Source organism: Gobius niger, assembly GCF_951799975.1.
Source record: "Gobius niger genome assembly, chromosome: 18".
In the NCBI taxonomy this organism is placed as follows: Eukaryota; Metazoa; Chordata; class Actinopteri; order Gobiiformes; family Gobiidae; genus Gobius; species Gobius niger.
Genome location: NC_136869.1, coordinates 12,130,654 through 12,157,886, shown reverse-complemented (window position 1 = coordinate 12,157,886; position 27,233 = coordinate 12,130,654). Strand labels below are relative to the sequence as shown.

Genomic DNA, 27,233 nt, shown 5'->3' with positions numbered 1-27,233 from the left:
AGCTGTGGCGCAGATGAAGAAATGTATCTAAGTTTAGACCACTGCAATGCTATCAATACAACGACCTTTGAGTGACATTGTGTTTCCTGTTTCAACTAATTGCCTCTTTGTTTGTCCTATTGCCTTACAAGGCGCTATTACCAGTACAGTAACCTTTTTCAATACTCTATACGACAGACTATAGGCTTGTCAGTAGTTTTCCTAATCCAAAATGAAACAGTTGTACAATGTTTGGCTATAATTAGAATCAATTTACCATCTGTCATTATGAAATCCGTCACTTTCCACAATGCATTTTCATATTGTCTTTCAAAACACAACCCATTTAGATTGGAATATTTTATTTGTAATAGTAAAACGTGAAGCTTGTGACTTATTTACATGAAAATCGCTAAACATATTTACGTATTCATTCACATAAATCTTCCCATTTCCTCTCAATGAACAGCGAATATATTTCCAAAGAAAGTACCGAAGAACCGCATTCTTCCTGAACTGGTTGAGGTTTGCTTCATTGTGCGCAGTGGATCCGAGGGTCTTGCGGGACGTCCCGGGGTTCGATGTGGGGCACACTTTAGGGATAAGAGGCTAAGACAAAAGTGCTGCCCGGATCAAGACCTCTATAGTGTCTTTGATCGGTGCGAAAAGTCAAAAAGGTAATGCCAAGTCAGCGCACGGACAGATACCTAAATGCACTCATTGAATGCACTCATTAAAATACTATACATTTATACACAATTCCCATCATTGCTTTGTTACAGCAATCTTACACTGATTTTACTACGACATATCGACAGCAGGTTAAGTAAGTGTGGTGCCTAGAGCCTCTAGCTTCAGCACTTAAGTGTAAAATGCCTTAGAACATGTTTTTTTTTTATATTTTCCACAAGAAGACAAAGAAAGGAGAAAGTCCAGGGTGCCCCATGCGCACTTAAGAAACCACACTAGATTTGTAATTAATTATTAACCAACCATAAAAGTGAAAGTCTTTGGGATTAGCCCCCGCCCAGTCTCTTCCGAGGACACGTCACTTGGCGGGGCAGGGTTCGCCGGTCTGTTCTGGGATGGTGGTGGTCGGGTTCGTTGCTCTCTCCTCGTCCAGGGGATGGGTCTGCCTGTGCTCCCACATCCGCACCGCGCCGTCCCACTGGAAACACCAACGAACAGTGAGCGCTTTGTTCAAAATACTTGGACTAAAATATTGCAACTGCTTGTAATGAAAAACAAAGAAATAATGCATTTTATCTGTAAAACTGTGACCAATCACCTTTTATATGTTTGATCTGTTTTTGTTGAAAGGGACGGATCAGGCAAAGTAAACTTTTTTGGACCTTTTAACCTTAACCGGGCATATTTTCTTGACCCAAATCTAAAAGCTTCCTGCCTTTACAGCCTATAGACCAGTGTGACGCCTCATTTGAAAGCTAAGAACCACAAAACTGATCATTTTTTAAGCGCTTCTGTCATGTTTTTGTAGCTTTTTGCTGTGTTTTGGAGGTTTTTAATCAGATTTTTGTCACCTTTTTGATGCTCTTTTCTTGGATTTACTGTTACTTTTTCATCACTCTTTCGTTGTGTGTTTTTGTTGCTCTTTTGCCGCGTTTTGGACACATTTTTGAAGTGTTTACGTCGTGTTTACGTCTTTTCAAATCACGTTTGTCACTTTTTCCATCTCATTTTTGTCACTTTTTCATCACTCTTTAGTCAAGTGTTTCTGTCACTTTTTTATTGTGTTATTGATGCTTTTCCAGAGCATTTTTGTCGCTCTTTTGTCACTTTTTTTACTTTTAGATTTGGGTTAAAGCCAAACTACAGAAAATGTGCTCAGTAAAAAGGGACTATACAGAGTTTAAAAATGTTAAAACTAAGTATTTTCCTCCCTCTACATGTTCCAGCCATGTCCTAATGTGCAGAATGAGCTCAGACCTGTTCACCACAGCTGCCTCTAAAATCCTGCACTGTGGCTCAAAACGTTGTTACTTCGGGTCAGAAGTGCCGTCATGCGTGAGCTTAATATAGAAGCTGCAGTTATGCGTAAGACCTGAGGTGGCAGTAGTGAGCATAAAATGACCAACTTGGGGTTTACCATGTTTATGTCCTCTTCCAAAACATACCTGGAGTTGTGTTTTGTATCAGTCGGGCAGGTTTGAGCTAATTTAATTTCTCTCTTCTCCTGCTTTAATTCGTAGCTCCTTTATTGTGTAATTAAACGTGGGAGTGTCAATATTCTTAAAACTCATAATCCCTCACCAGACCCGTTCTGCACACAAACCGTTTACTACAGCGCCGTGGATGTGTTGGCATGTCGTTATACTGAGCGAAAAAGCTTCCATTTCCCGTTTCTGACAGACATTTCCCACTGTTACCTACAGAGGGCGCTCTATTCTAACACTGAGATGCAAACGACATTCCTGAGCGATTGCAGCATTTATTTTGGGTTATAAAACATGATCTATCAAGACAAAAGCAGGTTTTACAGGCACATATTTCCGCTTTGAATGGGTTTATTAATAGCCCTAAGACAAGTAAAGATCCTCAACAACATGCCACTCCTTTATGCCGTCTGCCAGCGTCTACAGCAGATAATTAAGCTGTATTTCTTCTAACTTTAGCCAATTCACCTTGATAGATTTCACGTCTCAGTTTTACACAATGCACGTCTTCTGAGAGTGTTGAAAACTGGACTCACGGAGCTGCTGATGATGTTGTCCTCAAACGGGTGCCAGCTGACGTCTCTCACACAAGCGTCATGGCCCGACAGTCTGGTTACCACGCTGCCAGTCAGGACGTCATAAACTAGAAAGAATTGCAAAAACAAGAATCCAATTAATAACGCTACAAAAAAACAGGGCTCGATGGGAACATTTTTGCTTTGTGGCCACTGTTGGAAGACATTTAAGACATTTTTACCATGTTATGTTGTTCCTGCATGAAAAACAGACCTAGTGTTTTAGCCTCAGTAATCCTGTATACTTCCCACCTGATGATGTCATGAGGTGGTGAAGTTCGTGTTTTTGAAGTTCAGATACCTCCACTGGACCTGTGCTATTCATTTCAGCACTAACATTGTCATCACTGCAGTACAAGTAACGCAAAAACTGCTTGTATTTTAACCCCTTAACCCCCACCTTAATGAAACTCTAAGCTTCTTCCTTGATTTTGTTGATTTTATTTTATTGCAGTTTTGTCACATTTTTGTCACATTTTTGTCACATTTTTGTCTATTTTTTGTCACATTTTTGCCTAATTTTTTGTCACATTTTTGCCACTTTTTTGTTACATTTTTGTCACTTTTTGCCACTTTTTTGCCTCATTTTTGTCACTTTTTTGTCACTTTTTGGCCACTTTTTTGTTACATTTTTGTCACATTATTGTCTCATTTTTGTCACATTTTTGTCAATTTTTTGTCACATTTTTGCCACCTTTGTTTTTTTTTTTTTTGTAATGTAACTGCGATCAAGCCACAAAAATGTGACCAAAATGTGACCAAAACATGTCACCAAAAACGTGATGAAAACACGACCAAAAAACGTGACAATCATAACGAGGAAGCAGCTTAGAAGAGTTTTGTAGGTCTTTGCTTTCAAACTCACTGGCGTGCACTGTGAGCTCCAGTCGAGAAACGTTTAGATTTGGGTAAAGACAAGAAAATGCACTCGGTCAAGGCTAAGAGGCTATACTAAAAAACCCAAATAAAAGGTGTCATCTCAGGGCATTGTTGAATTCACAAACGGGACACTCACTGACGATCTTCCCGGTGGAGCAGCCGGAGTAGATGAACCTCTGTCCGGTGCTGAACTCGGGGGAGAAACGGCAGCGTACGAGCGTGTGCAGGACGCCGTGGCCGCGGTACGTCATCACCGAAGTGTCGCCCGTGAGTTTGTGCTTCTTCAGCGCTAAAAGAGAGACGCAAATGTAAAAGTTTTCCAAGTCTTTTTTTTTTTTTTTTTTATACATGGCGTGCGATCAGGAACAACCCAAATACCCACTCGCTTTGCACTAGAACACTTAATTGCTCGTCTCTTGGCTCCGTCTTCTCTGGGCTCTTGTCCTTAACCTCCTGCTCCGATCAGACTCAGGACCAATCACTCATCTGCTGTATCCTTTTACCTTCACCTTTCTGTCATTGAGCTCTACTTTAACACTACTTTATCTTCTCTTATCTTTCCAAGTGCCCTGTGTATATTTCTGTCCCATGTAAAAAAAAAAAAACCTGCTCTCAGTCTAAAACAACACTTCTTCTCAAAGTAACCAAGGGAAATTTCATGTAAGCATGCAGCTCACCTCTCTGGGGAACCTGCTGCCAGCGATAGTCCCAGTTTTGTTGGGTCACGGCCAAGCGAGACGCAGCCAAACCCTCTTTGGGCGAGAACTTTCGGACGTCCCAGAGCTTGATGGACTGGTCTTTTGAGTTGCTGATTAAATACCGTGCATCTCCCTTTAAAACAAAAACAAAGCAGCGATGTGAGGCGCTTGTGGAGCTCGACTGAGTCAGCTGTGGTGATTGATACAAAGCGTCTGGCCTTGAGATGAATTTGTCTTGTTGTGAGGCAATGCTGCGTTTCAGGGAGGAAAAGAAAGGGGCCTCGGAGGCGAATAAGTAGGGTATTTGATACTTCTTGCACAAAAAACAAACTCAAGGCTGAATATCTCAACATACAACACACTAAACTAATAATCTAGAATAAGGACTTCATGTTGACAGGTTGAAAAATGGCAATACAAAGATAGAGGAGAGCCGGACTGCCAAAAACGGCCTTTCTTTGGTTTAATGCCAACATAATATACCTTCACGGAGAAGCTGTGACACTCTATATTTGCAGGAACATTTATGACTCAAAAAGTGTTCCTGGAAATGTGCCTCAGCTTCTTCTTTCCTTACAATATGTTTACACAGTGCAGTGGGCAATAATAATGTATCAAGCCACTGTAAACCTCTGTATTCATGAACTTAAAACAACCCACGTGCCGCTAGTTTTCGAGAGAGAGCCCTTGTATTCCCGCGCACCTTGCTGTGGATGAAGGTGATGCCGTCCCTGTGTCCGGCCAGGTGTCCCACGGGCTGCGGTCTGTCCTCCCGGAGCGTGCGTCTGTCCCACACTTTGCACAGAGCGTCGTCGCTGCCCGAGAACAGCAGCTGGGACGAGCTGTCTGCGAACGCCACCGCATTCACGTCATCCTCATGGGCATCGATCTGAAGGGAGGGAGGGCGGAGGGGGGTTTCAGAGGAGACAGGTGTGCATGTGTGAAATGTGACACTCCTATTAGGAACACAATGAAGGGGGTGGCAACTGCGCTGCCAGACGTCGAATCGTAACAAAGAACACAATCATCATCTGTGTTTCAGGCATTAAGGAAATAAAAAAAACATTGGCAAGAGAAGAGTTAGTCAATTATGAAACAGGCACTACTTTACTCCTGTATCAAGATCGCTGCCCTGAAATCAAAGTCAATTCAAATTCTTCTGATGGTTCTTTTCATGGTCATGGTCCTCCCCTGAGAACAGCTCGCTCTGTTTTGCTGGTAATCCACAGAGCAAAGTTCTTCACCGTCATTGCGATATATACGCTGATATTTCCACCAAACATTCCAGACCGTCACCACACAGAGAAAAGTGAAGCGTCACCAGTTGTGCCATGGAGGACCGTCGGTTTTTCAGGGCAAACAGCCGCCCGCAAAAGCCGTCTGGGATCCGTCTGAACGTGCAAGTTTGTAAAGGTTTTCCTAACTGTTTTGAAGCTGGATTTGCTCTCTGTGCTTCCCAACTCATTACCTGAAAAACCTGCACCTTGAAACTTCAATTAATATTTTGTTATCTAAATTAAAAGCACACTGCAAAACATTTCGGACTATACTCATATACAGCGATATGTCTGCGTAAGCGCTCAGTCGTACAGGCGTTGTACATGCGGCCCAGGCCTGGAGGGCTCTGTCATGCTAATGAGGCTGAAACTCGGCCCAGGACAGATCAATGGCCTATATGCACAGTGACCCCATGTGAGTATCGTGATAAACAATATTATTGTCTCTAGCAATACTAGATACTGTCAACTCTCAGGCATAAAAATGACAGTAAACCTTTGTTCTAAAAGTGCATGATCAACCATTTTCTTCCACTTGTCTGTTTCTGGGTCGTGGGGGCAGCTGTTGGAGCTGCCCAAATCACAGTGCACCAGCCCCTATGGCTCCTCCTGCAGGTGGTGGGTCCACAGGAGGACGGCCTCATGATTAAACGGGTCTCTCATAAGGGGCTTCTGAACCGCTCCTCCACCACAATAAGGTGGTGGTTCCAGGAGGGGAAGTGCATGATCATATCCTAAAATATCACACAAGCTGCTATTAGGGCAGTCACGATATTGAATATATCGACTTATCGTTCAATATAAACAACATATTTTTGGACTCCATATTTATCGTGATTTTTAACGTAAGCAAACTGAGGTACGTTATATTTCATGTTTATTGCAGCTTGTGTGGCATTATAGGATATGATAATGTACTTTTAGAACAAAGGTTTACTGTCATTTTTATGCCTGGGAGTTGACAGCATCTAGTATTGTTAGTCGATAATATCGTTTATCGTGATAATATATCGAACTTCAAATTTGTTATCGTGACAGGCAATAAACATGCAATATAAAGTAACTAAAATGGCTTCAGTTAGAAATGATGTTTGTAACTGCAGTGACTGTCCATCAGTGCCTCATTTTCCTTTACAAAACCTTGAGCAATCCCTTCATTTGTTTGGGACCCTGCTAATCGTGAATGTAAAAGTTAGGGGACAGGAAGTACAGCACCAATCATATTGTCCAGGAAGAAATCACATGGGAACACTGTGCATATAACCCATAGGCAGGTAATTAGCAGTGCTCAGCTGAGAGTGGGGCCGCTGAGACTTAAAGGTGTTTACCCACAGGGGAGAGCAGCCTTTAATAGAGGGGAGGGGCTGAGCCAAGCTAAACCCAAACTCCCTCATCCAGTTAGAGGGCTGAGCTGAAACCTTAGTGTTGCTGACGAAGCCTTTCGGATGAGAAGACGACTCAAGCACCTTCGAACTTGACAGCAATAGTTAGTTTTATTTTGGTCAAAAGTATGCACAAATTAATAATGCATTCTTTTAAATATACATAACTTAACCAAAATGCAAAACATGCTCTTAATGTCCAGCTACTGTAGATGCAGAAAATGCTATTTTGGCAGCAGGATATCATAAAATGGATCCCATGTTTGGCTGCATTTAATCGACATCGCCATGGAGACGAGCTGGAGATGTCCTGCTCTCCCAGTAAAGATACAGTCAGGTGTATTGTAATATTGTAATAAAATAAAATGAATACTTGCACTTTAACAACTCTATTAGTATAAAGTCTAACCACACAGGCTTCCTCGGGTTTATAAATTGTTTGTAAATTGCTGTAAAAGTGCCTGACCAGAGACTACACAGAAAGTCAAAGTGTGTATGAATTCCTGAGTTTCCTGTCAAAAATGATTAGCTATTAAAGCGAGCGAGCGCAGTCTTTTCCCACAGTCGACATGTCAGCCGCTTCAACAGGTGTGAGTGATTAGCAGAACAATGGCCTTTTTCCAACAGAGTGAGACCAACAAGAGGCTGCGAAACTGATACATCGACAGAATACTGCCATTGTTAACCAGCACAATCACATCTGGGTCGATTCTGTGCTCAAATCCAAACAGGCCACAGTGAAAAATAAGTGTTAGAGAGATATATACGTCGTCTCACATTACGAGCAAAGAGGAGGGAAACTGCTGCGTCTCTAAGTGGATATTGGACTTTCAGAATTCAAATGGAAATGTATCATATGAATAGATTAATACTTTTTCTTCACACATTCATGGTGGGTCAAGAGAAGACTTTTTTCAGGATTACGCTCACATGATACAACCATTTTCCAAAATGATTGCTGCAAATTTCCAACTCTTTCAACATGTGTTGCTCTTGTCAAAACAAAAATATGCAAATAAAGTGGTAAAATACTACATTAGTCAGTGTTTCCCACAGATTTCTGCGGAGGGAAACAATAATACCAATGGTGGAGCAAAATTGCCTCTATGTTAGCTTTAACTTCTTAACCACCAGTTCTGCTTTACCCAAATCTAAAAGCTTCTCGACAGGAGTTAACAGCCTATAGGCCAGTGTGATGTGGGCCAGTGGACCTACAAAACTGACCGTGACTTTTTTGTTTTGTTATTGCCACGTTTTTGTCATATTTGAAGCAATTTTGTCGCTTTTTTGTCTTTTGGTCTTTTTTTTGTAGTTATTTGTTTTGTTTTCGTTTTTTTATCCTGTTTTTGAAGTTTTTCTGTTGCGTTTCGGTCATGTTTTTGTTGCTTTCTTCATCACTTTTTATCCTTGCTTTTTGATGCTTTTGTGTCATGTTTTCATCACTTTTTTATTGTGTTATTGTTGCTTTTCCGGCACGTTTTTGTCGCTCATTTATTACTTTTTTAATCACTTTTTTGTTGTATTTTCACCCTCATGTCCTGCGCTTTTTTCAAGAAGCTTAAAAATTTGGGTAGAGCCAAACTGGAGAAAATATGCTCGGTCCAGCTGGGGGTTAAGCGGTTAAATCATTTTTCGATTGACTATTTTTACTATATTTCCGGTTGGCGTGAGTGTGAAATACTTGGAAAGAAAGGACAAAAGAAGCAGTAAAGGAGGAGACAGAGTCGGTGATGAAGCAGATGGCTCAGGGTCAGCTACACAGAGGGAGACTTCGGGACGGCCCTGCCCCCCCCCATCTCGCTACGGGGCAGGGCTGGACTGTTCCCTGCTACATCACAGAGGAGAAAGGAGCAGAGGCAGCGGTTTATACGGGAGCGGTCCAGACGCCGCGGCCTCACCTTGACCGCGGGACGGGCCCCGGAAACACAGAGGGGACACACAGGACGAGGGCAAATCAAAAGGCGAATGTTCACTGACCTTCAGCGTGCGCTTGTTCTGCTCCAGATCAAACACGTACAGGCAGCCGTCGTTCGCACTGGAAGCAGAAAATAATGAGTTTCAATTAAGATTATGCTTCACATTTATTGTATTGTCCTTTAAAAAAATGTTGCATTGTCTTTTGTTTGTTCATCTTCTTTCTCATTAGGTCTTGAGTCGAGCCTATCCCAGTGACTTTGGGCTTTGTGTCTGACTTTGAAAAAGACTCACAGTCAGTTTTACCTCCAATTTTATCTACATTTCGTGAAACACAGCTGTTAATGCAAGTTCCTGTGCAGAGTTTGGGCCAATCAGTAACTCGGGGAATAGCTTTCTAAACCTTTCCAAGAATCTCCCTAAAGGCATTTTTTTCCCCCAGCATAAGCTTGATGAGTCTAATTTTAGCTGCAGTTTCTTCTTGTTCTGAGCATGTTGAACACAATCTGCAAACATTTGAGTAAGGGTAGAATTAAGAGGGAACTGAAAAACTGAAATTTAGCCTCTCCCAGTATATTCCTATAGCTCCAAACGGGGGTGAAGTTAGAAGCTCTTCCACGTTTTCCCTAGTTAAATACGGTTACATGAAAAGTTACACGATCCAAGTATAGTTAGAAGAGCTTGGTCGCTTCTAACTTCACCCCCGTTTGGCCCCATAGAGGAGAGGAGGAGGGGCTAAATGCAAACAACATCTTTGGTCCGCAGACAGGTACGCATCAACTCGTCTAAACTCAAGTAAGAACATATCTCAGTATGGAAAAACGTTGGCCTGATCCTTTAATATAGAAACTGCAGTGACACGTAAGACCTGAGGTGGCAGTAGTGAGTATAAAAATGTCAACTTCCATCTCGTCTCTTTAACCGTGCACATTTTCTCCAGTTCAGCTTGACCCAAATCTAAAAGCTTCTCGACAGTGTACAGTAATGCCTCATTTGAAAGCTAAGACCTACAAAAAGTGATGGCAACTCTTTTTTTCACCGCTTATTCTTCACATTTTTGCCGTGTTTTGTTTGCTTTTTCTCCGCTATTTTTCCATTACTTTTTTGTCACGTGTTTGTTGTCACATTTTTTCCCTTCTTTTGCATTTTCGTCACTCTTTTTTTAAATTTCTTATAAGCTTTAGATTCGGGTGAAGCCAAACTGGAGAAAACGTGCTTGGTTCAGGTGGAGGTTAAGATGTTAATTATGTTGGATTACCATATTAGCTACTAACTGTCCAGAGAGCATCAAACACTACACTACATTACCCATTTAACAACAGATTTACCTGCATATAATCAATATCCGTATCCAACAAACTTAAAAAGCCTGATGATTGTGTTGTACTGAAATTCCCTCTCATTTACAGCAGCCAAAGAACAAAAGACGGAGCGTTGAGCGAGAGGTGCTTTGTCTCTGTAAGAAGCGTCCGTTGTGGAATGGGCAGCGTCGGTCTCGGTGCCTTGAAAAATAAAAGCGAATATTGTCTCACCCTCCCAGGATCTCTTTGCCATCTGTGGACGCAGCCAGCGAGAACACGCAGAACCGCCTCTCATCTGGGCTGCAACACAGCACACACTCCGGCAAGTTCACAAGGCGGCAACGATACCAAGATAATTCAATTAAAACTGCAATTACTAAAAGGAATGTAGTGAATGAGGAAAGCTGAACAATCAGAGGAATAAAATGTTTTCATAATAAAGTGCACTGACATGATGAAATAGCCCTTAATGTTTATTAAAGACGTGTGAGGGGTGGTGATCATTGAATACTGTTGTTTCTAGTGTTCAGTTCAATTATTATTCAGTCATACCGAGGACATCAACCCTTGAAATAAAGCGTTTGTTTGACTGACTATGCTTTAATGTTGTCATAATGGGCTCACACACTGAGAGGAAATGGATGGCGAGGTGACGGGCTCTGACAGCATCATTCATCCCTGTGGTAATGAAGGGAAAGGTGGTCTGCCCAGTGGGGGATGATAGATTACCTGCTCCGTAATGTTATAAGTGACTATGAGCAGAAACACTAACTTGAGGTCCAGCGCGGTGTGGTTTTCACTGTCGCCCTCTATGCTGCACAAATGAACTGCGGAGGAGACACAAAAGAGACAAAGCTTTAACAAAATGTATATAAGTTGTGAAAGATGACGATATGAAGGTTTGTTGTGCACTCTGAGCTTGAAACAAAGTGTTATCTAGCTTCAAAAACACTACATCATTTTTAGAAAGGAGTTGCAGCACGACACACTTAAAGAGAAAGTGATGTGAAGCAGAGCACTGCGACTAATGCAGGAGGAGGCGGTTATTGTCGGTGTCATTACATGAGGTTTAAACTGCTTGTATTTAGCTACAGCATGAGGTAAAACATTAAACTACAAGTTCAGGATTTTGCCCGGAGCTCCCTCTGCAGGCAGTAGTGGGAATGACTTATCAAAACTGATGTGATGTTGCCCTATGTCATGGCCTCCTGTGATAGTGGTGCCCTAGCCTTACTGTAGTCAGACCAGCTGGAGTAGAGCACGTGTTGAGTGTCAGGCGTGAAGCAAACGTCCAAGACGCTCCATCCCACGTCCCGCGCCTTGACCGTCCGCCGCAGGGCGAAGCGCCCCTTTGAGGTGTCGTACAAACGGATGTTTTGATCTGCACAATAGAAAGGAAGAGGTGACTCAGTGGTACCGTGGAGTAGAATTCATCCAGTCACATCAGTGTCATCTGTGTTTGTCCCACATGGAGATAAGAGAGGGTTGCTTTATGGAAGGACATCTGGCTTCATTTCCCATGAGCCATATTGTTGTTAACACATTTATGAGGCGAAAGTGGCTCATTGGCAAGAGTGTTCATCAATGGATCAGCTGATCAAAGCCTGGCTCAAAACCATGGAGTGAATGAGTGAATGACCTCCATGGAGCGCTTAGAGGAACTTGTCAACTCAAGCTTGTAAAGGGCAATAAACCATTTATTGAAACAATATGACTTCTTCTTGGATGTTATGAGTTGTGACCTCAGTGGTGCAGCTAAATTAACTCGTGAAAATAACATGGCTAGTGCTATAACAGGAGGCTGAAGAAACGCATGAATGTCCTTTCACTCCAGTTATAATACAGGACATGGTTGATAATTAGCGAGATCTACTGCACAAATCAGTGATGCAGTGGTGAAGTTAAAGTTTTATCATTCAGATGCATTGTTGTTTCGGAAGTTGAACTCATACCCGAGTTAGCAAATTGGATTTACGAGTTTGAGTGTTGTTCATGAGCATTTTTGAAGCTGGACGACAGAAAAGTCTGAGTTCCCGTTGCCTGGATGCCAAATATCATTACAAATTATAAGGAAATAATGGGTGTCGTGAAAATTAATTTAACAGCTACCAGTAACTTAGAATAAATAAAGAACTTCTGCCATTTGAGTGACAACCTCAGCTCATAATAAAAAAATAATATATCAGAGACAAATGTTGAAGCTAAATTTCAGATACTCTTCATTTGCGTTGTCCAGTTGGCTCTGTGCGTATTTACCTTGGCAGGCGGAGAGGAACATGTTGCCATTCTCGCTGTACACTCCACAGAAGGCTTTCTGCTGGTACGTATCCTTGTGGGAGACATAGTTTGGCAGGAAACTGGGAGGAAACATAAGGGTCAATATCGTTTGACAGACAACAGCATGAGCCCCCTTGTAAACACCGTGTTCGGGGGGAAAGCAGGTTTTTCCCTTGAAATTGAGCTGTCAGTCACCGGCGCTAAATCCTATCGCTCGATTCCTAATGCTGCCACATTGTGTTTTTAATGTAAGCAATATAGACTCCTTCATATTATCTTGTAGTGAAATGAATAGTGCTTACTGTGTTCGGATACGGCTGCACTCTCCATGGGAAAAACTCGAGCCTCTACATCTGCCTTGTTCCCTCTAGAAAAACAAGAATTTATTTGTCCGGGGAATTTGGGGCAAGTCATGAAGCAATTTGAGCACAGTCTGATGCATATAACAATGTAAAGACATATGAGAGGACTATTGTACTATTGATGCTGTATTAATACAACAAAATCCAAAAAGGCATATCTTTAGTTGTGATGTTGAGTAGTTTTATCTATTATTTGGCTTGCTAACATGCAGTCTAGATAACCACTCATAACCTTGGGCACTTTAAACAAACCCCAAAAGAGTTTAAAAGAATGATGCCTTGACTTAAATCTAACACAAATGCAAGCACTTGTTTCACTAAAGCCTTTGCTGTTGGTTTGGTGCATCGTGCTGCTGCCTGACCTCTGCTAGCATGTGCGTGAAACTTTGCCGTCCTTTCAGAGTCGAGGAGGCAGTGGCCAGGAGGATCTGAGTGCGGATCTCACTGCGGTCCACTTCGTTAGTGTCAGGCTGGACGTCCACTGGAAACACGACACCAAAAACAATCAATTCTGCAGCGCGTTATCAAATACAGGCGGGATTACCGTACAATTTCTCTTCTTACATTGCTGTACAGTATGTAGCGCTACCTGAGACTTCACTACAGTGTTTTTCAATGGAAGGAAATGTACAATTGTCAGGAAACTTGGTTGGTATTTTAATATTATGGAGATATTATGGCTACAAAAGGCATTATCCTTCGTTATCCTTCCGATTTACGAAGATATTATGTATTTTATCTGCATTCTTCACTCTCACTTAAAATTAACCTCCGCCTGAACCATTTTCCTCTAGTTCAGCTTTACCCAAATCTAAGAGCTTCTTGAAAATGAGGAGGAAAACGCAACAAAAGAAGTAACAAAGGAGTGAGAAAAACGTGCCGAAAACACAACAAAAAAACAAAACAAAAAACAAAACAAAAATACAACCAAAGAGTGACAAAAAAAAGATAAAAAAATTACAAAAAACTACAAAAAAATTCCTCGAGTAACAAAAAAGTTACAAAAACGAAAATACAACAAAAAAGTGACGAAAGAAACCTACAGAAAAACTACAAAAAACACTACAGAAATACAACAACAACTGACAGAACGTGCCGTAAACACGACAAAAAGCAAAACAAAAACATGACAAAAAATTTACAATAAAACTGACGAAAACACGGCAATACGCATCAGCAACCTAAGGTCTTAGCTTTCAAATGAGCCCTTACTCTGGCTTATAGGCTGTAAGCTCCAGTCCAGAGGCTTTTACATTTGGGTAAAGCCGAACTGGGAAAAAGTGGTCCTTTAAGGCGGGGGTGATAGAAGTTAATGATTATATTTCACGGATTGCATTTGTTTACTTGTAATTGTTTGTCCCCCCTTGTAAAGCACTTCGCACTACTTTGTGTACAACTTGCGCTCTACAAATAAACCTGCCTAATGTCCCACCTAAATGCTAATTACATCCCGGCTTCCGCATTAAGAAACACTGCCACACGATACAAACTGCCACACTCTCATTACAGCGCCGTGGATGGGGCGTTACCTGGCGGGTTGTAGCGGTCGCCGAGCCGCCCCTCCCAGGCCCCGTCGCTGTCCTCATCGGAGTCCGAGTAGGACTGGACCAGCTGCAGCCCCGTGGCTCCGCTGCCGTGGACCAGCCGCACCTGGCCCCTGCAAACGCACACACTACATCACTGCAACAACCACAGAGCGGGGCCATGCAAGGACAAAGACGGTGGAGAGGATTCCTGTAAATAATTCATAAGCATGGCATCTTTGTACCTACGTAGACATCAAGCAAATACTGGGTTTATATGATAGCAATTGCAACACAACATTTTGGAAGTTCTTATCTCTCAAACGATGATAATGGTGACCTCATTCGTAGCTTGCAAAGGCAGTCCAGGTTCAGTTGTAGCTGTAGTGCCATTTTTTTTAAACCATTATGAGCGCAAACCCACTGACATTACCTTTAACCTATTCTCTACAACAGTGATTCACAACTTGTGGAGTGTCGGGAGCCATTCGTGTCAACTTCATAAAAGCATATAAATGATTTACAGTTTGGGCTAGTTTTACAGTACAGCATTTCTCTATATTTGGCCAATTTAGGCTTACAGAAAGTTATTGTTTGCACTTTTGAGTCCAGAGGCACTATTTGAGAATAAAAAAAACGTACGTTAACGCTGGGATTTTTTAAAATAATGTAGAAAATATAAAAACAATATATGAATATAACAAGTAGCATAGTTTATGATAATGCTGGGCTTCTATAACTTTAGGTTTAAAGAGACTAGATGCAAGTAGGTCATTTTTATACTCACTACTGCCACCCCAGGTCTAACGCGTAACTGCAGTCTCTATATTAAAGCAGTACTAAGTAACGTGTTTACCTTAATAAATTCTTTCCATAGTCCCTGTGGGGGTAATACAAGTGTTTATGGGATGATTAGAGGGTCTTTCATCTCCCTCTAGTGTCTCTGGCCAGAAAACCATGCTTGCAAGTTGACTGCCACCGGACCGGAGCAACCAATACACACTAATAGAATCACGAAGAAGAAGCTAACATGCTAACGGGCAAAGCTAACTGCGGGCTAGCACCACTTTAAACAGTATTTACAGCCATGTTTGAGTGAAAAAAAATATTTCCATTGTATAATTGGATGTACAATATCCCTCTCTCCCTTCGCCTATTTAATTAATAAGTTAAAAAAATCGCAACTTGCTACGACACCTGCAGTTGCGCTTATGGCCTCCAGGGCAAGAGTTACTTACTGCTTTAAGCTCGTGCATGACAGCACTTGGGACCCGAATGAACACCTTTCTGAGTTGTAAGGGAGGAAAATAATAAATTTTGAAACTCTGTATAGTCCCTTTTAAGATACCAACTTCAATGCATAAAACAGTGTTCTATGCAATCAACCTGTCTTAACCGAGCACATTTTCTCTAGTTTGACTTTATACCCAAATCTAAAAGCTCAAAATGGCGCAGAGAAAAAAAAGCATCAAAGGAGCAACAAAACGGCGGACAAAGAATTGATGAAAAAGCAACAAAAATGCGACAAAAAATGCAGCAAAACAGGTGACAAAAGTGATGAAAAAGCAGAAAAATGTGACAAAATGGCACCAAAAATATGGCAAAAAAGTGATGGCAACGCAAGGAAAAATCTTAGATCATTTTTGTCGGTGTGCTCGGTCAAGGCGGGGGTTAAGAGGTTAAGAAATCGCAAATCTTGCCAAAACTCGCCCTAAAACTAAAGTGTTTGCCTGACTGGTTTTCATAAGGGGTAAATTCTATGAGACTGAAGCGAAACTTGGCATTCCTTTTAGAATAAAGTCAAATACGCTCCAATTTTGATAAGAGGAGATACTGTGTAAACAAAGAACACATTTCTAACACCGAGAGCGTCGTGAGTAACTTTGTAGTTTTATAATTTACTGTGACTGTGGGAGTGACACGACAAGGTAACTGGTCGTAAAATGCGGTCTATTTGTGAACAGACAGGGGAACAGGCTGTACTAGACGGGTCGTGTCAGCGCTGCAGTTATACTAATGTCTAATTATGTTTGCAAATCAATCATTCTTTTATATTATAAAATGTCTAGTGTTCTTCTTCGGCAGTGGCGTTACCCACACAATGTTGGCACAGAGCAGCTGGAGAGCAACAGATGGAGGAGCCGTGGCAACTCCGCAGTAGTTCAATGCTAAGTGAAGTGAGAAAAAAAAAAAGGCTCGCTCATTTGATGTGGATCTATCAATTTCCTGTTTCAAATGGAATAGTCAAAAATCTGATCGTAACTCAATGCAAAAAAACCAACCAACGAAAACTCTATTTACTAGGTGAAAGGTGTTGAATATTCTAGCTCTGCAATAGTGATGAATTGATCTCTGCCCAAAAACAGATCGCAGCAAAACAGCGGTTCAAAGTCGAAGCAGCGCTCCTACAGAATCAATGAAAGGGGACGTGGAAATCCCCAGACTCCGCGAAACTAAACGTCTCAGTGTAATTTAATGTTTCAATTATCTCTGTTGTAAATGAGTGAAACAGACTCTCTCTTCCTCTTCCTGCTATTCCATTTCAAAATAGAGGACATAATAGTTGTTACTGTTCCCCTGTATATAAATGGCATCAAATTTCACCACAAGATCTGCCACAAATGGATATTGCGAATAAATGTTGATTGGTTGCAGGGTTAGCTGATATACAAGAAGTGGTTTAGTCCAGGTTTAGGTCAGGTTTAGCCGCATGTTATACCAGTTTAATCCGAATTTGCATTGGTCAAGCCCTGATGCAACTAGCCAAATGTTTTCGAGATGGTTCTTTGTATGAAAGGCTTACAAACACAACAATTATCAACTTTATTCAACTTTCCTGCCACTTCATTGGTGCAAAACTATGATAAATACATACACTGGCATGATCAAACTGAGACATAACAAGAAATACACTTGTCATATGTGCAAATTCATGTGATGGCCATAGTAAACAGATAATTATGATATTTAAATCAGTATCAAGTACGTTAAAAACAGTAAATGTCTAAAGTACTTCTCCTTCTGGCAGTATTTGTATACCAGCTGTATCTGCTGAAGCATGAAGGGGGAAATCTCAACTTAAAGGGATAAAACTATTCAAATCCCATTCAATTTGTGTATACTTCACAAATACAATTGGTAGCTTAATTGCCAATACTGTGTGTTACTACATGCTTGTTCCAGCAGCACATTCAGTTCTCTACAAAAATTTTGCACGACAACAAATGTAATCCGGTAATTTCAAACGTGTCTTGACTTGTAGCAGGCTTTCTTTATTGAGAAGATTGTGCAGCACGTCACCTATTAAACCAAATGACCACAGTGTAGACAAAGTATGGTGTGAATAATGTCTGTGCCACAGTGTCTGGGCTCTTTGTTCTAGGCCAGGAGTGGCAAACTAATCCAAGACCAAGCCGAAATGTTCAACCATGATCCTGTGAAGAGCCACAAAGGCCCAGATCCAGGGGAGGTACTTTATTGTGATTAAGTATAATATGATCCTTATATTTAGTCACGTTTTCCTTTTCTTTTCAATAGTTGTATTAGATTGAATGGTTTTACTCCTCACCAAGATTGAAATAAACTTATATTAAATAAACTGACATTTTCTGTTGTTCTGCTCTGACAGGGACAGCATTTGATTGATTTAGTAACTCTATTATATTATATTTTTGTGTGTGAGGCCCTGCCCACTGAGCCCCCTCCTCTGATTCACCCTTGGCCTGTGCGCTCAGTGCCTGCAGTTTGGTCCTGACTGGACTGTGCAGAGAAAGTACTCTGGGTTACAGAAAGTTCATAAGCCTTAATCAGGAGCCTCTGGAGGATGTTTTGGCACTTTTTCTGGTTTAAATGTTTGATCATGGCATGATCAATGCCAAATAAACCAAATTAAATAAATCAAGGATGCATAACACGAGCATCGAGGGTGATGATAGAAAGAGAAGTGTAAAATCACGCAAACATCACTGAAATCTCAATCTAAACCAAAATATAGAGTTCGGGAAAGTCCACAGTTACCATGGAGATCCGCCATCTTTGCAGCTGTTAGCATACATTTCCATTGACTAACATTAGCTAAAAACAGTATAAAAAGTGGAGAGAAAAGCCGTGGAACAACTCCATTAGCTCCATTAGAGTTACTGCTGGTAAATACACCTAATTCACTGTGGTGTCCAAGTGTTTAATTGTGAACAATAACTCCAGCATTTTGACTTTTAAAATCTCAATTAGTTTACAATTGCTGCTAATCCCATAATGCTTAGCGATATGAATGACCTGAACTCTACAGGCGTCTTTCCACAATCTATGTACTCACATTGTCACATATCGACTCTACCCAGAACACCCTAGGGTTGTTCCGATGTACGATGTCATCGTCCATCACGATGGAGAGCCACCATCGTGATGCTGCGCCCCCTCCTGTCAGAAACACGCACTGATCTTCTGTGGGCCTTGTAAACCTTCAAACTTTGCAGGGATTGCACTGTAAATTAAATCACGAATATAACTAATATACACACTAGTTTAAGTAGCCTGGCAGAAGCCAGAAGACATGATGTGTTAGCCGTAATATCAAAGTAAAGACGCAGCGCTGCTCTATTTGACGCGCGGGTCACTCACTCTCTCTAATAAGCTTCACTTTAACACCGCGTGGTCTCGCTTTGCTTCATACGAAAACTAAACAGTTTTACAAATGACGAAATGGCTCTCACATCGGAGCTAGCTGAGCGCACATGGGTTTAGATATCCTCACGAAGGACATCACCCACTGTTTCTTAAACATTACGTTAACGTTGAGCAAATGCAAATTATACTCCGATTTACATTTGTATTCGTGTTATTAGAGCCTTGGTATTGAGGAGAAGTTGAGGCTCTGAAAAAGTTTTTCTCCTCTCACACTTTTATGAGTTTTAACACATTTCTGTTGCAAAAGTCGTGTTCCATGACTGTGTTCAGATCATGTTTAGTTTAGATCCATTTATCCTGCAATGTTACATTTTCCTAACATCCATCCATTTTTCCATCCATCCATTTTCTTCCGCTTTATCCGGGGCCGGGTCGCGGGGGCAGCAGTCTCAGCAGAGATGCCCAAACTTCCCGATCCACACACACCTCCTCCAGCTGTTCTGGGGGGACCCCGAGGCGACACCAGGCCAGCTCGGAGACATAGTCCCACCACCGTGTCCTGGGCCTTCCACGAGGCCTTGTCCCACTAGGACATGCCTGGAACACCTCCCGCGGGAGGCGACCAGGAGGCATCCGAAACAGATGCCCGAGCCACCTCAGCTGGCTCCTTTCGACGTGAAGGAGCAGCGACTCTACTCCGAGCTCCTCCCGGGTAACTGAGCTCCTCACCCGATCTCGGAGGGTGCGCCCAGCCACCCTGCGAAGGAAACTCATTTCGGCCGCTTGTATTCGCGATCTTGTCCTTTCGGTCATGACCCAAATCTCATGACCATAGGTGAGGGTGGGAACGCAGATCGATCGGTAAATCGAGAGCTTTGCCCTCCGACTCAGCTCCCTCTTCACCACGACAGACCGATACAGCGACCGCATCACTGCTGACGCCGCACCGATCCGTCTATCGATCTCACGCTCCATCCGTCCCCCACTCGTGAACAAGACCCCGAGATACTTGAACTCCTCCACTTGAGGCAAGGACTCCCCACCGACCCGAAGAGGGGAAGCCACCTTTTTCCGGTGGAGAACCATGGCCTCGGATTTGGAGGTGCTGATCCTCATCCCGGCCGCTACACACTCGGCTGCAAACCGCCCCAGTGCGTGCTGAAGGTCCTGGTTCGTTGAAGCCATCAGAACAACATCGTCCGCAAACAGCAGAGATGAGACTCTGAGGCTCCCAAACCGGACACCCTCCGGCCCCTGGCTGCGCCTAGAAATTCTGTCCATAAAAGTAATGAACAGAACCGGTGACAAAGGGCAGCCCTGGCGGAGACCAACACGCACCGGGAACAGGTCTGACTTACTGCCGGCAATGCGAACCAAGCTCCTGCTGCGGTCATACAGGGAACGGACAGCCCTTAGCAGAGGGCCCCGGACCCCATACTCCCGGAGCACCCCCCACAGGGCACCACGAGGGACGCGGTCGAACGCTTTCTCCAGATCCACAAAACACATGTGGACTGGTTGGGCGAACTCCCACGAACCCTCGAGTACCCGATGAAGGGTATAGAGTTGGTCCAGTGTGCCACGACCAGGACGAAAACCGCATTGTTCCTCCTGGATCCGAGGTTCAACTATCGGCCGGATCCTCCTCTCCAGCACCCTGGAGTAGACCTTACCGGGGAGGCTAAGGAGGGTGATTCCTCTGTAATTGGAACACACCCTCCGATCCCCCTTCTTAAAGAGAGGGACCACCACCCCGGTCTGCCAATCCAGGGGCACTGTCCCCGACCGCCACGCGATGTTGCAGAGACGTGTCAGCCAAGACAGTCCTACAACATCCAGAGACTTAAGGTACTCAGGGCGAATCTCATCCACCCCCGGAGCCTTGCCACCAAGGAGCTTTCTCACCACCTTGGTGACTTCAGCCCCGGTGATGGGCGAGCCCACCTCCGAGTCCTCAGCCTCTGCTTCCTCATTGGAAGACGTGACGACGGGATTGAGGAGGTCCTCGAAGTACTCCTTCCACCGCCCGACGACATCCCCAGTCGAGGTCAGCAGCCCCCCACCCGCACTGTAAACAGTGCTGGTGAAGCACTGCTTCCCCCTCCTGAGGCGCCGGATGGTTTGCCAGAATCTCTTCGAGGCCGACCGATAGTCTTCCTCCATGGCCTCCCCGAACTCCTCCCAGACCCGAGTTTTAGCCTCCGCGACCGCCCGAGCCGCAGCACGCTTGGCCTGCCGGTACCTCTCAGCTGCCTCAGGAGTCCCACAAGCCAACAAGGCCAGGTAGGACTCCTTCTTCAGCTTGACGGCATCCCTTACTTCCGGGCGCCACCACCGGGTTCGGGGATTGCCGCCGCGACAGGCACCAGAGACCTTACGGCCACAACTACGAGCAGCCGCATCGACAATGGAGGAGGAGAACAGAGTCCACTCTGACTCCATGTCCCCCGCCTCCCCCGGAATCTGGGTGAAGCTCTTCCGGAGGTGGGAGTTGAAGACCCCACTGACAGAGGGATCCGCCAGACGTTCCCAGCAGACCCTCACAACACGCTTGGGCCTACCAGGTCTGACCGGCTTCCTCCCCTGCCAGCGGATCCAGCTCACCACCAGGTGGTGATCAGTTGACAGCTCAGCCCCTCTCTTCACCCGAGTGTCCGAGACACGCGGCCGGAGATCAGATGACACAACTACAAAGTCGATCATCGACCTCCTGCCTAGGGTGTCCTGGTGCCACGTGCACTTATGGACACCCTTGTGCTCGAACATGGTGTTCGTTATGGACAAACTGTGACTAGCACAGAAGTCCAATAACAGAACACCACTCGGGTTCAGATCGGGGAGGCCGTTCTTCCCAATCACCCCCTCCCAGGTCTCACTGTCGCTACCCACGTGGGCGTTGAAGTCCCCCAGCAGAACAATGGAGTCCCCAGTCGGAGCACTATCTAGTACCCCTCCCAGGGACTCCAAGAAGGCCGGGTACTCTGCACCGATGCTGGGCCCGTAGGCCGAAACAACGGTGAGAGACCTGTCCCCGACCCGAAGGCGTAGGGACGCGACACTCTCGTCCACCGGGGTGAACTCCAACACGTGGCGGCTGAGCTGGGGGGATATGAGCAAACCCACCCCAGCCCGCCGCCTCTCCCCGCGGGCAACTCCAGAAAAATGGAGAGTCCAGCCTCTCTCCAGGAGTTGGGATCCGGAACCCAAGCTGTGCGTGGAGGTGAGCCCGACTATATCTAGTCGGTATCTCTCAACCTCCCGCACAAGCTCAGGCTCCTTCCCCCCCAGCGAGGTGACGTTCCATGTCCCGAACGCCAAAAGCTGTGCATGCGGACCAGGTCGTCGAGGCACCTGCCTCTGACTGCCACCCAGTCCTCTCCGCACCCGACCCCTACGGATCCCTCTGCGGGTGGTGGGTCCACAGGAGGGCGGGCCCACGTCGTCCCTTCGGGCTGGGCCCGGCCGGGCCCCGTGGGCAGAGACCCGGCCACCAGACGCTCGCGTTCGGGCCCCAACCCCAGGTCTGGCTCCAGGGTGGGGCCCCGGCTGCGCCATGCCGGGCGACGTCACGGTCCTTGAATATTGTACGTCCATAGAGATCTTCTGAACTGCTCTTCGTCTGACCCGTCACCTCGGACCTGTTTGCCATGGGAGACCCTACCAGGGGCATAAAGCCCCAGACAACATAGCTCCTCGGATCATTCGGGCACTCAAACAACCCCACCACGTTAAGGTAGCAGTTCATGGGGTTAACATTAATAGTAATATGCAGCATATATATAGGCTATGTAAATGTCTTTAAAAATGCTTATAATGAGATGGTTCACTGTAAACATCGTCAACGGCCAATTAAGGGGACATCGCCCAACCCTAGTACACCCTTGTGCTTCCACTAAACTACACAACCGCAGTTGTTGTGGGAGGCGCCCCCACACATGAGCACGTTGTACAGAACGTCCCTAAAAGTTTTGTGAACAGTGATGAGAACTAATGTGGACAAATACTGCCTTCTAGTGGGGATATGGAATCATTCACAGGTGCCAAGGCAAATACTACAGGAAAGAAACTATGAAGGTAAGCTACATGCAAATGTTATGCTAACACCAGCTAAAGTTGCACTAACAGTGGCTAAATGCTAATATATCCCCTTTTAGAACAGCGGGATGATGTTGTGAAATATTAATATAAGACCTACAGGTTAATATTGAGAGCTGTCCTCCGTCTCGTTTACAGAGGCCAGTGGCTGTTCATGTCACGTTAGTCTCGGTTCAGCGTGCTTTGGTCACAGCCAGAGGTCGGTGCCAAAACGTATACCTGGTCAGACCGGTTTGGCACTGGCAGTCGAAAAGCTCGCCCAACCGGGTTGACCAGGCACTAGGTTATGTAGTGTCTGCCAGTGGAAAAGTGGCTTTGAGGGGTTAAGAAAACAGTGCAGTCAAAACAAAATGTTCTAGGTTAAAGGTGAAGACTTTGAAAAGACTTGATTTTATCACTCGCACTCAATAATCGAGTTTTTGTAAGAGGAGTGTATATTTTAGCCTAGTGCCAGGTCAACCCGTGTTGTTGAGTGTTTCCACCGGTCAAACAAGGGTCAAACAGGGTCAGCCAGGTACAAGTTTAGGAAGCGAGCTCAACACTGGGCCAAAGCGAGCTGCAACGATACTAACAAGACACACGGCTGGCCTCTGATTGGCCAGAGGAGACTGCCCACTCTAAAGGCGTAGTAACACCGTAGGAGCACTTAGACTTTACTGCGCAGACGTGGAAGTGCTCCTAAGGTATTATTACGCCTTACAATGTAGTAACCCATTTTATCTGCTTAGAAAATCGATATGTTTCATTTTGTGTAGCTATACTTGGATCGTGTTAACGCTCGCGTAAACCATATTTAAATTGGGAAAACGTGGAAGAGCGTGGTCGCTTTTAACTTCACCCATGAGGAGAGGAGGACATGTTCGGTGTTTTTGCATGACGCACGCATAAAGACCAGACAGGTACGAATCAACTCTCTAAGCTCAGGTAAGAACATATCTCAGTATGCAAAAAGGGTGGCCTATTCCTTTGAAATCTCACAATGTCACATGGCTGTTGAAAAAGCCGCCGTTTGTCTGGTGTTAGCATAACATCTGAACCTTACATATGTAGCTTACCTTCATGGCTCGTCTTTTAGCTGCTTCTTTCTTCTATTATTTGCCTGAATAATTCAATAAGATCCATCCAAAAGCATTATTTGTCCACATTGATCCCATCGTGACTCACAAAACTTTTCATCGCCGTTCTGTTGAGGTCCATTCGTATTTGAAATGTAAACGTGTAAAACCATTTCATGCCCAAACAGTGTTGCGTTGAAGCATTTGTGGAAAAACAGCATCAGGGCCCAATTTACTAAGCCATGTGCTAAACTGCAAGTAATACTTACACACTACATTTAATAGCACGTTGCATCTGATGTACATGAGTTTGGACTGTGGCCTTCTAGCGTTTATGAGAGACGTAAATCTAAACTGCACCAGCTATGTGCCACTTTAGCACGAACAATCGATTTTGCACATTCAATTTGTAATGACACAGAGCAGTGGGTAAGATTCTTCTGAGGTCGCAGGACACCACATCGACAGCCACAATGACAGTGACACCAACACATTCATATACAGGTTTGGTTAGGTGTGAACACATTATATTTCCGTAATGTGTTCAAGCGAGGTTCAAACTGGCGACCATCTGCTTGTAAAGGTTAACTCTCTGCACTCCCAGCCCACGAATAAGTCCCTCATAAGATTGAGAGCAGAGACTTGGCATTGTGGTTTACCTCCTAAGTAAGTACGCCAGCACTTCAGCAAGGTCTACGTCCTCTTCTGACGATGACTGTCTCTCTCCCTGCTGCCGGTCTGAACGCCGCCCGCGACTCTGGTTTTCTCCTTCACTTTCTGGGGTGCCACTGGAGGATCCCCTTCCACCAGACATCCCAGAACTGGACTGGGAGCCCATAGACCGGAGTGAGCCTGAGCATGAGACACAATCAGGAATCAGAAATATCTTCAGATTTCTGCCATTTTAGGAGGAATGGTAAAAAGATACATTATAAACACTTTGATTGCTTTCAATGACTGTAATTTGAATAATTATAGAATCAGCTATGATAGATGACAAAGTATTAAAGGAACTATACCTGGTTTTACTTCTAGAAATGGAATGAAAATGATTTTATCCTCAAACATTTGTGGGGAAAACCGCGTGCATCAAACTATTTAACATTTGCATCAATTTCATGAACTCGCAGGCTATTTCTCTAGCATTTTTGTGAACGTGATCCTGAAAAGAGACCCTGTAAGTTGTGAAATGTGCCTATAAGCCTGTCCCTGTAAAGAATGTAGATGCTACAAATACATTAGGAAGTTACGAATTAATTTGGACCACAACTAACATTTTGATTTCCCTTTCATTGTTTGCAATCAAAGAATCAGGTATAGGGCCTTTAGGTACATACAAATCTTCATGTATTATTCTGCGTATATTACAATACAAAACAAACATAACACTATAGATAACATATTCCAACACTTTTATTTAGCTACAGATACTTACAACATAGTTCCTCTAAGTCAAGAAGATTTGACTTTTGCTTTGCATTATTGCACATTAGTTCTATTTTAAGCACTAGAGGATGCATAATGCTCATAAATGCGCCTACATATAAAAAGAAGACTTTAATAACAATACAAGCATTTCTATTTCTAGTTTATGCGCTATTAGGCCCTATAATCTAGAGGATGATGAGCAAAAAAACATGAATTATTGCTTACTGAAGACAGGTGATAAGCAGGTTAGGTAACAACAATCGAGTATTATTACGAAAGTAGTTATGACGTAAACAATAGTAGTCTCACAGTTATCATCCAAGCTGCAGCACTAACTAGTCTATTCCTACAAAACACTGAAAACGATATCCATTGTCAAGCTCACAACGTTAGCATATTATAAACTCAGGTGCAGTTATTCAGAAAGCTAAGCTAACAACGCTAAGGTTACCTTATGACAGTCTTCCTCTTGACTGCTGCTCGATCCAGCTCTTCCTTTGATCGTTGTCAAGCCGAAAACTTTCCTGGATTTTTTTACTGGCAAAAAATGCGATCCGCCGCGATTGTCAGACGGAGAAGACGTGTCTTTGTGGCGGTGTATTTCTTCAGTCTGCTAACAGGGCCAGTCCGTAGGTCGCCATGTTGTTTACAAAAATGTGAAAAAAGCCTGCGCCTGCCCTTTCACCGTCACGTGATCAGCTGATAGATACGCACTTTACAATTCATTTCTGCGCGTCAAACAATAACATAGGCCAATATATAAGTACTGATACAATTAAATATATATTACAATGATAAACTTTGATCTAACGAAATTCATTCATATCAGGAGAGGTGTACGTTGCATTTAGTAGGCCTACATGAGATACTACATCCCTACACAGGAGCCTACTTTTTTACATTTCTGTTAGATAATTTTAAAGTGACAGTACTCGTACTTAAAACATTGAATATGTCTTTCCACTGCTTCCTGTTGGCATATGGAAACTTTCATTAAGTCAAACATCAAATAGTTATCTTGTATCTTATCTCGATACAGATGGCGTCTCTGGAATCGCCCATATATGGTCATGTTGAAAACAGATAAGGGGGAAAAAATCTAAACTTTCTCTAATTATTACACTTATTATACACACAGTTTTCTACTAAATAAAGATACAAAGACATGGAGAGGAGCAAAGTGGTTCAACAGCCCATAAATATATAAATAACGGAGAATGCTAACTTGATGCTTCATGTTAGCATCGGGCTAATGCTCACTGTTAGCTACAACTGCCGTTTTTTCACTTCTACTGAACAATCTGCTGTGACAAAATATCCATATGGGCCCGATTTACACTTGCCGTTATTTATGTGTGATAATAAGTTCATATTCCACCAGAAAATGGCTGAAAAGATTGGAAAATATAATCTTTCAATAGAATCTAAAGATTCTGTTTCCCCCCTCGGCGAAGCCACGCCCCCTTCTATGACGAGATGTGGCTTTTACATCAATGCCCAAGAGTGTGGGAGTAATTGAATGGCTGAGAGATGTACTCAGCAAAACCATTTGATTAGATTACTTTACTCGACATTCAGTTAGTTAAGAAGACAGTTTATACAGTAGATAAATATAAAACAAGCTAATCAACATCCACTAATGAACCAATACTACAGCATTTTAATCAAATGTGAGTAGGGGATTCATA

The 27,233-nt window shown here is 43.6% G+C and overlaps 1 protein-coding gene across 2 annotated transcripts; it reads right to left on the bottom strand.

Annotated features, from left to right (window-relative positions):
• Nucleotides 1-357: 357 nt before the first annotated feature.
• dcaf11 (ddb1 and cul4 associated factor 11) lies at nucleotides 358-26,218 on the bottom strand. 2 transcript variants are annotated; one of them, XM_079576032.1, is made up of 15 exons: nucleotides 25,997-26,218; nucleotides 24,777-24,969; nucleotides 14,348-14,490; nucleotides 13,181-13,299; nucleotides 12,759-12,823; nucleotides 12,436-12,536; nucleotides 11,414-11,560; nucleotides 10,952-11,006; nucleotides 10,411-10,479; nucleotides 8,942-8,999; nucleotides 5,009-5,194; nucleotides 4,285-4,438; nucleotides 3,744-3,896; nucleotides 2,690-2,796; nucleotides 358-1,147 (listed from the first exon to the last, which is right to left on the bottom strand). In XM_079576032.1, exons 2-15 carry the CDS (start codon nucleotides 24,953-24,955, stop codon nucleotides 1,028-1,030), a joined length of 1,656 nt encoding a protein of 551 aa, XP_079432158.1. In that variant the 5' UTR covers nucleotides 24,956-24,969; nucleotides 25,997-26,218; the 3' UTR covers nucleotides 358-1,027. The 2 variants fall into 2 exon arrangements, with proteins under 2 accessions (XP_079432158.1, XP_079432159.1); XM_079576033.1 differs by having other exon boundaries at nucleotides 361-1,147; nucleotides 14,348-14,475; nucleotides 25,997-26,217.
• Nucleotides 26,219-27,233: the final 1,015 nt, after the last annotated feature.